This window comes from Propithecus coquereli, unplaced genomic scaffold, assembly GCF_000956105.1.
Source record: "Propithecus coquereli isolate 6110/MARCELLA unplaced genomic scaffold, Pcoq_1.0 Scaffold65, whole genome shotgun sequence".
In the NCBI taxonomy this organism is placed as follows: Eukaryota; Metazoa; Chordata; class Mammalia; order Primates; family Indriidae; genus Propithecus; species Propithecus coquereli.
In genome coordinates, this window is record NW_012152507.1 from 5,306,968 (window position 1) to 5,318,772 (window position 11,805).

At 32.7% G+C, this 11,805-nt stretch overlaps 1 protein-coding gene across 1 annotated transcript in view; it reads right to left on the reverse strand.

Annotated features, from left to right (window-relative positions):
* Positions 1–11,805, reverse strand: part of LOC105822943 (lipopolysaccharide-responsive and beige-like anchor protein) — a 114,380-nt gene that overhangs the window by 64,622 nt on the left and 37,953 nt on the right. The window contains exons 8-11 of the mRNA XM_012660016.1: positions 5,704–5,901; positions 5,395–5,528; positions 2,811–2,919; positions 2,345–2,497 (exon numbers count right to left, since the gene is read on the reverse strand). Of these exons, the coding sequence (XP_012515470.1) occupies positions 2,345–2,497; positions 2,811–2,919; positions 5,395–5,528; positions 5,704–5,901 (594 nt within the window). The remainder of the gene's footprint in view (positions 1–2,344; positions 2,498–2,810; positions 2,920–5,394; positions 5,529–5,703; positions 5,902–11,805) is intronic.

Genomic DNA, 11,805 nt, shown 5'->3' on the forward strand with positions numbered 1-11,805 from the left:
TGGAAGCTCGGACTTGGGGGGCGAGGTGGGGCAAGGTCAACATACGTAACCTAAACATCTGTACCCCCATAATATGCTGAAATCAAAAAAATATTCACTGACACCCGGGCGTGGTGGCTCACGCCTATCATCCTAGCACTCTGGGAGGCCGAGGCAGGAGGATTGTTCGAGGTGAGGAGTTTGAGACCAGCCTGAGCAAGAGCGAGACCCCCGTCTCTACTAAAAATAGAAATAAATTATCTGGACAATTAAAAATATATAGAAATAATTGAAAGTGAAGCCCTCAAGATTAATCATATGCTAATTATAAATAAACCTTCCCTCATTCACTCATTGTATATTCCAATAGCTACACAAATATGTCTTTCCCACTAGATCTAAATTCTATGAAGGCAAGAATCAAGTCTATCTTGTTCACCGCTGTATCCATAGTGCCCAGCATAATCACTCAGTAAATACTTGCTGATTAAACAGAGGACGACTGCAGCCAAGAAAATTCATCTTTCCTGCTAGGTCATTAAAAAAATTCTAAGATAAATGGAAATAACAGATCATCATTAGCTCTCTTTTCCAAAAGCAAAGCTTTTCATATTCACACATCCATACCTTCGACTGTGGTAACCAGAGGAGGATTAACCATGAAGCTAATAAAGCTTAAATTTTATGACCATTCATGTATACATATTCCTTACAAGACCCTAAACCTAATTTTGTATGCCTTATGTTATATTCTTTTTTTTAAAGAGCTCCCCTCTTGGTAAAGTATATGACCTTCAAGTCCAACAAAATTTGGACCTGCCCTTTGTTATAACTACCTTTATAATAAAAGCTGGTAAAACTCTCATGGATATACAAAGCAGATGGCTGAAACAGAAGGAAAGTTTAATATTATAAAATCAATTGCATATTCTAAAAAGGAAATTAAGGAAGGTTATTAAAAAGCAGAAAGTAAGAAATAGAGTGTAATAATATTAGGAATCTAAGAAAATCATATGATGAAATAAAAAAATATTCCCCTACAACTAAGTATCTAATAAGAAGCTTTCTGACCACATCAAAAGAGACACAAAGCCTTACAAATACATTGGTTAGTAAGACAAAAAAAGCGTCTAGTAAAAAGGTTTAAAAAGTAACTTGAAACAATCCTTGAAAAGAAATAAGACTGAGGGTCATGGAAGAAAAAGAGGTCAAATTTAACCTGGAGATAAAAAGCTACAACCTCCAGCTGACTCCTTTGATTATTTCCAAATGGCAATCAAAGTCGGCAGCTGTTTTTCTCTTTAACATTTGAAAAGACCAGCTGAAAATAAGATATTATGATTCCGAAAAGCAAAAAAAGTCTGCAGACATTTTTTCCTGACAACTAGAATAAGTATGTGCTATTCCAACCAAAACAGTGATATACACTGCAAGTGGACCAAAAGGGGAAGGGAGAAAGAGGAAAATAATAGGTTGGAAATAACACAGCTTCTAACAAAAATTATAGATAAGATCGATACAATTATGCAATTTAATAAAAATTTCTCTGTTCAAATCCTGCTTAACACTACCACTACTGAATTTTTAGGATAATTTAATACAACATTAGGATTTATTAAAGATGATGTTCAAACGCCTGATCACAAACTCATTCATATTCACATAGAAGTAAATGGCTTGTTGTTATAAAACTAAAAATAAATTATTTTGCATAAATATAATATGCTTTTATAATGTGAATTAATGTGAAATTAAAATGATTAAATGAGACCAGTATTGATATTGCCTTCAAGGAAAGGGTGACATTTCAGCTATACCTGTAAAAATAAAACTCAGTCGTTCATTGTGTTGGTGAAAGGCAGAAGTGTGTAAAGAGGGAGAAAGTGGGAGCAGGGTTAGCTGTTAAAGAATGGAAAACAAAAGATATATAGATATATATATAGAGAGAGAATATAGATATGTGTGCATATTTGCAAAAAGAACAGAGCTATAGTTGCTGTGAAACATCATATCTACATTGGAACTGTCCAACTTTGATTTATATTTAGTAAACAAAACCTCCCTCAAGTAAAACTTTATTCAATTTATTATCAGAATGTAAAGACCATAGCTCTATTTTTTAAAATTATGACATTGTTTTACAAAAAGGAAAGAAAAAATATGTATATTTTTACAGAAAGAAATAATATGTATATACTGACTTGTAATTTTTCCTGAAAAAAGTATGTTTAGTCAATAAAAGGCAATCCACTGAAACCTTACATAGTAATATGTAAAAGGACAAAAGAAAATCCTTAAAATTATCACTCTTCTCAAGCAAAAAACCTTAGCAAAGATAGTAACAAAAAATCAATATCCAGATTACCTTGGCTGGGGTATGAATCCATATAGCAGGGTTAAGAAGAATGTGATCACACAATTGCTTCAGTAGGGGCATCCCATTCTGCAGATTACTCAGATATTTTGAAAATGCAAGGCAAAGTTCAAGTACTCCTCTGCTGACATGAGATTTGGAAGACTGCAAAAAAAGTAGTTCAAAGATTACTATTATTACTAATTCAAAATAAGGCAAGTAAATTACAGGCTGTCAATACCAGAAAAAATTTGGCCCACGAACTATGCTCAAAGTTAAATATGCTATTAAGCTCACTACCAAATTTCTTTAATAGAGGAATGGAGGCAAGGTAAAACAATAAAATGTTATTTTAATTTAGGTAATTTTCTATAACCAAGGAGACATATTTGCAGACAGGGTTCCTTAGTCACTTAGAAGAACAAGTACATGGCCTACAAATTAAGAATCAAAGACACAAAATTATTTCATACTTTACCTTTTCAAGACTATATCCTATTACCAAGAAGCCCTTACAGGCAAGCATCTGCTCCTGCATAGCAATTGAGTTCTTCAGCAACTCCATGATAAAAGCTAGCAAGGTTGAACTAGAATAAAAAAAAAAGGCAATGGCTTGAAAAAAAAAATTTTATTTTTAAAAATTAGGTTAGATAGATGTAGCCTTCCATTTACCTTAATAGAAAGTTCTCCATTTCAAAGAAATTGAAGTACCAATAAAACTGCCTACAACATTAAATCAGAACTAGACTTTTAATGTAGGATTAGAATTTACTCAAATATTTATTTCATATACTTTATCAAAACATATTAATAGGCAAATTACTTAGAAATAATAACAAATATACATGATATAAAGAAAAATGAGCAATGTCCAAAAACAATAGAAATAGTTAATAAATATATATATTAAGGCCTTAAAGAATAGATATAACTTAGATAAGCAAGTATATTCAATTTTGAAGAGTTAAGGGTCAAAAGGAGGGAAAAAATAGTGGAGCAAACAGACTAAAGTACAAATCCCCAAAATGTGTTAGAGCAGCAGTCCCCAACCTTTTTGAAACCAGGTTTCATGGAAGAAAATTTTTCCACAGACCAGGGCAGTGGGTAGGGGGCAGGGGAGATGGTTTTGGGATGATTAGAGCGCATTACATTTATTGTGCAGTCAATCAAACCTCTCTGCTAATGATAATCTGTTCTTGCAGCCATTCCCCAAAGCTAGCATCACCACCTCAGCTCCACCTCAGATCATCAGGCATTATATTCTCATAAGGAACATGCAACCTAGATCCCTCACATGCGCAGTTTACAGTAGGGTTCACACTCCTATGAGAATCTAATTACTGCCGCTGATCTGACAGGAGGCAGAGCTTATGCAGTGATGCCAGCAATAGGGAATGGCTGTAAATACAGATGAAGCTTCACTTGCTTGCCTGCCGCTCACCTCCTGCTGTGCAACCTGGTTGCTAACAGGCCACTGGTACCCAGGCCACAGCCTGGAGGTTTGGCACTGCAATGTTAGGGGTCCAGACTGGCCTAATTGGAATAGAGCAGAGGGTACATGAAGGGGAAGATAAGAAAGTAAAGTTAACTTGGAGACAAACTTGAGGTCCTTGAACACTAATTTAAGAAGTTTGTTCACTATCCCAACAAACGAAATCGTAATTCTCCAGTCAGTCTTGAAGACTTAAAATTGAATAGGGACAACAACCATACTCCACTACCCATAATTTTTAGGGACACTGAAAAGGGAAAGGAATAAGATCAGCTGTTCAGAGGCTCTGAGAGATTCCCGCAAAAAAAAAGAGAAAGTATGACTGGCAGCCAATCTCCTACTTCATCAGTGCTTTAACTGCCAGCAATTCCAAGAAAGAAAAGAGAGAAGAGAAGAGAAGAGAAGAGAAGAGAAGAGAAGAGAAGAGAAGAGAAGAGAAGAGAAGAGAAGAGAAGAGACGAGACGAGACGAGACGAGACGAGACGAGACGAGACGAGACGAGACGAGAAGAGATGAGACGAGACGAGACGAGACATGAAATGAAATGAAATGAAATGAAATGAAATGAAATGAAATGAAATGAAATGAAATGAAATGAAAAGAGGGGAGGAAGGGAGGAAGGGAGGGAGGAAGGGAGGAAGGGAGGAAGGAAGGAAAGGAGGAAGGCAAGAAGGCAGCCTTGTTAGAGCAGGACCAAAAAAATTCTATGAAGTATTAATATGTCAAGGGTAATTTAATTTTGATGTTTTAAGACATAGTTGACAAATACCTTATTACTTCTTTGACAAGGGAAAAAAAAGGAAGTTCTGTTGCCTAAAAATAATCTGGAGAAAACTATTCCATCATTAATTATATACACTGGTAATAGGCATTAATATAAAAGCAGAAATTAAAGGGAGAATTTCAAAATGGGAGAATGTAAAACTCATTTAAATTTCTCAAATAATAAATGAAACAATTATTTTACTATACATAATTTCAGTAGACTATACAGCCATGAGAAATTCATTTAAACATCTTCTGCCACATTTTATAACTTATCCTAGAATTCATGTGCCTCTGCCTTTTTTAGACTCAACACTACAGCAAAGGAGAAAAAATGTGTGAAATGTATAATCTAATTTTTTTAAAAAAGACTAAATCACCTCATATAACACCGTTAAAAATTTTAGCTTTCAATTACAACAAGCAATCAGTAATAAATAATTAAAATATAAAAAGCTAAATTTCCATAATAAATCATTGCCAAATAAGAATTTTAAATATTTTGAAATTAAAACTTTAGACAAAAATGTATTCATTTTTGATAAATCCATTATCGACATTTATAACTTTATTCTAAAATGACTTTATAGCTTCTTAAAGCTTCCCTATTTCTTACTGATAAACAAGAATTTCAAGTAATACTAATATAGTTGATATGGATTTGTAATACCATTTATAGTTCACGAATTTCTTTAAACTATTTTGACTCTACAACAAACCTGAAAGGCAAATAAGGTATTGTGTAGCTCAACACTGATGAAAGTAACTCTCACACCAAATTACAGAAAAAAACAAAGGCACTCACCAGATAGTCAAATCAACCTCATCAGACAAATGTTGCCTATAATCCAACTGTGCAAAAAGTGGAAATAGCACTTGTACTCCTCCAATTGAATGCATAGCACTTTGGATGGAATGTGTTAGAACTGCCTTCACGTCCTTGTAAAATAAAGAGCACAGCAGAGATTTCAATGATTTCTTTTCCAAAATTATTAGAAAGCACAATAGTAAATACAGGAACACTAAAATGTGACATTCCATGTGTTTAATAAAAGCTTCTAAATATACCTCAATAATACATCCAAAAATTACCATTTAAAATATTCTTAAATACCTGGAGCATGAGTGCATGCGGTGAATGAACAAAAATTGAAGGATTGTCCTTAGGAGATGATTCCAGGCACAGCTGGGCATCTGTAGCCCTTGGATTGTATGTGAAGGCAATGGCAGTAGAGAGTTTGCCATCATACAACAAAAGTTTGTGATGCTCAGCAAGGAAAAGGTCGCTTTCTGCTTTGAATTTAAACGTACCCTAAGAATCAAAAAGAGAACAGTTAAAATATAATAGTATATCATGAAAAGAAAATCTGATACAGATTTTATATCATCACAGATATAAAATTTTAAAGAGACATGCCAATGATAATTTTCTAGCAATATTAAATAAGATGACACTTCACTGTTTACTTCTATAATGGGATAAATTTATTTGAAAGCTGTAATGGAAATCAAGTGAACTTGACATTAAACCCTTACTTTAAAAAATGTAAAACTTTGTGCTTTATAGAGTGTATTTTGTCTTTTTTTTCTTATATTTTGTCTTTTTAAAAAATTGTGATAAAAAGCACCTAACATACAACCTACCATCTGAAGCATTAAGTGAATAATTCAGTAATGTTAACTATATTCACATTGTTATACAACAATCTCTAGAACTTTTATATCTCCCAAATATGAAACTCTATAGACATCGAATTCCCCATTTCCCACTCCCCACCCCAACCCCTGGCAACCACAATTCTACTTTCTGTCTCTATGAGTTTGACTATTTCATACGCCTCATATAAGTGGAATTATACTCTTCTGTCTTTTTGCGACTAGAGTATTTCAGGTAGTACAATGTTCTCAAGGTTCATATATGTTGTTGCATGTGACAGGATTTCCTTTTTTGTAAAGGTGAATAATATTCCATTGTGTGTGTGTATCACACTTTATCCATTCATCTGCTGATGGGCATTTGGGCTACTTCTATCTCTTAGCTACCATGAATAATGCTGCTATGAACATGGGTGTGCAAATATCTCTGTGATCTTGCTTTTAATTCTTTTGTATATATCTCAAGTGGAATTACTGGATCATATGGTAATTCCATTTTTAATTTTTTGAGGAACCTCTGTATTACTTTACATAGCAGTTGTATAATTTACATCCCCATCAACAGTACATAAGAGTTCCAATTTATCCACATTCTCACCAACACTGTTTGTTTTTGTTTCAGTGGCCACCCTAAAGGATGTGAGGTGCTACCTCATTGTAGTTTCAGTTAGCATTTCTCCAACGACTAGTTATATTGAACATCTTTTCATTTTATATGTTCTTTAGAGAAATGTCTATTGAACTTCTTCGCCCATTTTTTAAATTTAAAAATTTTTTTTTAATTTATTTTTTTGTTGTTGTTGAGTTGTAGGACTTATTCATATATTCTGGATATTATCCCCTTATCAGATATATGATTTGCAAAGACAGTCTTCCATTTTGTAGGAAACCTTTTCACTCTCTTGATTGTTTCCTTTGATGTGCAAAACTTTTTAAGTTTGGCATTATCTTATATATGTTTTGGTTTTGTTGCTTTTGTCATATTCAAGACACTGAATTTGAATTGCCAAATCTGATGTTATGAAGCTTTCCTCCTTTCGGGAATTTCATAGTTTTAGGTCTTACTTTGGGGTCTTTAATCCATTTCAAGCTAATTTTTGTATATGGTGTGAAGTAAGGGTGAAACTTTATTCTTTCACATACGGATTTCCAGTTTGCCCAACACCACGTATTAAAGACACAATCCTTGCCCCAGTATGCAACCTTGGCTCCCTTATCAAAGATCATTTAACCATATATGTAAAAGTTTATTTCTGGACTCTCTATTCTGTTCCATTGGTCTGTATGTCCACCTTTAAGCAAGTCCAACAATGTTTTTATTACTGTAATTATGTAATAAGATTTGAAATCCAGAAGTGTAAAGCCTCCAATTTTGTTCTTCCTTTTCAAGATTGTTTGATTATAGAGAGTCTCTTGAGATTCCGCATGAATTTTAGGACAGTTTTTTTATTTATATAAGAAATGCCATTGGGATTTTGATAGGAATTGCACTGAATCTGTAGATTGCTTTGGTAGTATGGACTTTTAACAACATTGTCTTCCACTCCATGAACACACGATGTCTTTTGTTTATTTGTGTCTACTTTAATTTTTTCAGCAACATTTTATACTTTTCAGTGTACAATTCTTTTAGCTCCTTGGTTGAGTTTACTCCTAAGCATTTTATTCTTTTTGATGCTATTGTAAAAGGGATTATTTGTCATACTTTCCTTTTCTAACTGTTCATTGTTAGTATTAAATATATAGAAACACAATTGATTTTTGTGTGTTGATTTTGTACAACTCTGCACAATTCATTTATTAGTTTTAACAGTTTTTGGTGAAATCTTTGGAGTTTTTGATATATAAAACTACTCAATCTGTAAAGAGATAATTTTACTTCTTCCTTTCCAATTTGGATGCCTTTAAATTTTTTTCTCTCACATAATTGCTCTACCTGGGACTTCCAATACTGTGTTGAATAGAAGTGGCAAGAACAAGTAAATCCTTACCTTGATCCTGATTTTAGAGGCAAAGCTCTCAGTTTTTCATGGTTGAGTATGACATTGGCTATGGGCTTTTCATATATGGTCTTTTGTATGTTGAGGTAGTTTCCTTCTGTTCACAGATGGTTTAATGTTTTTTTATCATGAAAAGGTGTTGAACTTTGTCAAATGCTTTTTCTGCATAAGTTGAAATAATCATGTGGCTTTTGTAATTCACTCTCTTAATGTGTATTACACTGACCAATTTTCATATGTTGAACAATCCTTGCATTCCAGGAATAAATCCTACTTTGTCATTGTATATAATTCTTTTAATGTGCTAATAAATTCAGCTTACTAGTATTTTTGTTGAGGATTTTTCCATCAATATTCATCAGAGATATTGGTCTGCAGTTTACTTTCTTGTACTATCTTTACCTGGCGTTGGTATCAGGGTAATACTGGCCCCATAAAGTAAGTTTGGAAGTGTTCCCTCCTCTTCAATTTTTTGGAAGAGTTTGAGGAGTACTGATGTTAATTCTTCTTTAAATGTTTGATAGAATTCTCCAGTGAAGCCAGCTAGTCCTGGGCTTTTCTTTGCTGCGAAGTTTTTCTATTATTGATTCAATCTCCTTACTAGCTATAGGTCTTTTCAGATTTTTTAATTTATTCTTGATTTAGTCTTGGTAGGTTGTATGTTCTAGAAATTTGTCCATTTCTTCTAGGTTATCCAATTTGTTGGCATCTAATTGTTCACAGTAGTCTCTTATAATCCTTTTCATTTTTGTGACATCGGTTATGTCTCCTTTTTCATTTCTGATTTTATTTGAGTTCCCTTTTTTTCTTCATCTAGTTAAGGGTTTGTCAATTTTTTTGATCTTTTCAAAAAACCAACTCTTAATTTCATTGATTTTTTTATATTGCTTTTTTATTCTCAATTTCATTTATTTCTGCTCTGATTTTTTTTTATCATTTCCTTCCCTCTGCTAACATTGATTTCATTTGTTTTTCTTTTTCTAGTTTCTTGCAGTGTAAAGTTAGGTTGTTGATTTAAGATATTTCTTCTTTTACAATATAAGCCTTTACCACTAAAAACTTCCCTCTTAGCTTTGCTTTCACTGAATACCATAAGTTTTGATGTAGTGTTTTCATTTTTATTTGTCTCAAAATATTTTCTAATTTCCTGTGTGATTTCTTCTTTGATCCAATGGTTGTTTACATGTACTATTTAATTTCTACATATTTGTGGATTTCCAAGTTTTCCTTTGGCAATTGGTTTCTAATCTCATTCCACTGTGGTCAAAAAAGATACTTGGTATGATTTCAATCTTCTTAAATTTGTTGACAATTATTTTGTGGCCTAATATGTGGTCTGTCCTGGAGAATGTTCCATGTGCACTTGAGAAGAATGCATATATTCTTACTGTTGTTGCAGGGAGTATCATGTATATGCTTGTTAAAGTCAGTTGGCCTATATTGTTGTTCAAGTCCTCTGTTTCTTATTGATCTTCTGTCTGATGGTTCTATTCACTATTGAAAGTTGACTATTGAAGTTTCCTACTATTATTTTGTTGCTGCCTACTTCTCCTTTCAATTCTGTCAAGGTTTGCATCAGACATTTGGGAGCTCTGATGTTAGATGCATGTATTTGTAATTGTTATACCTTCCTGGTGAATTGAACCTCATATCATTATATAATGTCCTTCTTTGTCTCTTTTGACAGTTTTTGACTTAAAGTTTATTTTGTCTTACATAAATATGAACACTCCTACTCTCTTTTGTTTATCATTTGCAAGTAATATTTTTCTCCATCCTTTCACAGCCTATGTTCTCCTAAGATATAAAGTAAGTCTCTTATACACAGCATACAGTTAGATCTTGTTTTCTTTTTTTTTATTTTTTCTTTAGTCCAGTCAGCCAATCTATGTCCTTTGACTGGGGAGGTCAATCTGTTTATATTTAAAGTAATTAGTGATAGGGAAGGACTTAATATTCCATTTGTTAATTGTTTTCTGTATGTCTTATAGCTGTTTTGTCTGTTTTCCTCTCTTGCTGACTTTCTTTGTGTTTCACTGACTTTTTGTAGTGACATGTGTTAAAGCAAATTAAAATGGAGATCAGGCCTGGAAAACCCTGGTACAGACAAAGACAGCTAGGCCTCAACATTGTTTAAATTGCAAACATAAGCAAAACTTAACTTGGGCCATTTCTTATAAATGCTTGTATCAGAGAAAAACAAAACTTAAGCACAACCGATCAAAAGCAGACAATTAACTTAAAATGATATAACCAGGGACTTAACAAGCTAGACCAAAAAAGGCACTTTATACCTACAACCCATCAAATACTTTCTTTGTTTTATTTCTACATTCACTCTATAAAAGCCTGTCTCTACACTTCATTATTGAAGTTCAAACCCTCTTTCAGTTTGGCGCTTCCTGATTTATGAATTGCTCAAACCCTCTTTGGTTTGGTGCTTCCTGATTCCTGATTCATGAATTGCTCAAACAAACTAAACTTTTCTTTCTGTCTTAGTTTATCTTTAACACATGCTTTGATTACTATCTCATTTCCTTTTGTGTCTCTTCCATAGGTATGTTCTTTGTGGTTATCATGGGAATTACATGAAATACCTTAAAGTTTGGTAATATATTTTAAGCTGATAATGACTTCAATTGCATACAAAAACTACACTCTTTATATCTCTATGGTCCCCATTTGATATTATTGATGTCACAAATTACATCTTTTTATATTGTGAATATACTGATAAAGATTTAGTTATCTTATGCTTTTTTGTCTTTTAAAATCTACACAGTGATTTATATATCAACATTACGATACTGCAGAACTCTATATTTACCTACATATTCACCTTAACCAGAGAGTTCATATCTACCTTACAAACAATAGTCCTAAGAAATCACAGATTAGGATTTTTTAAAACGAAATATTTAACTATACCCATTTAAAGCAACAAAAAGGAATATCTTCTCCAACAGACTATGAATTCTAATTCAATAGTAGCATAAAAATAAGATGTAAATTAGGATGGGAAAACTATCTTTATCCTTCAGATTTTTACATGAAACACTTAAATGGGCTTTAATTAAACATATCACCCAGATCCATTTAATTGTTTAAAAACTCTAACTCCTATACAACTGATTAATAAAATTATACACATAATTTTTAAATATTCATTTAAAAACTTTTAATGAAAGCTAATTGTAGTAGGGATATTATGACTGTATGTACCTAAAATAACTAAAATAAATGCTTTTGGATGGAATGCTAACCTACTTGTCAACTTTTAGACAAACAGCCATACGGTCTTGGAAATTATATAGTCCATTCTCTAGATACAGCAAGTAAAAAAATCCAAAGAAATTAATTAACTTCTTTGAGTTCAAAAAGTTATTTGTTGTTGAATAGAGACTAGAAAGAAGCTCAACTAAATTTTTTTTTTTATTTTACTCTTTGCTTCTATTCAAAGTACAGTACGTCAACATTTACAGGTTGTTGAGAGAAATAGCTAAACAAACATTTTATTTTGTATTCTGTATGGAATTTGGAAACAAATCACTCCTACTAAT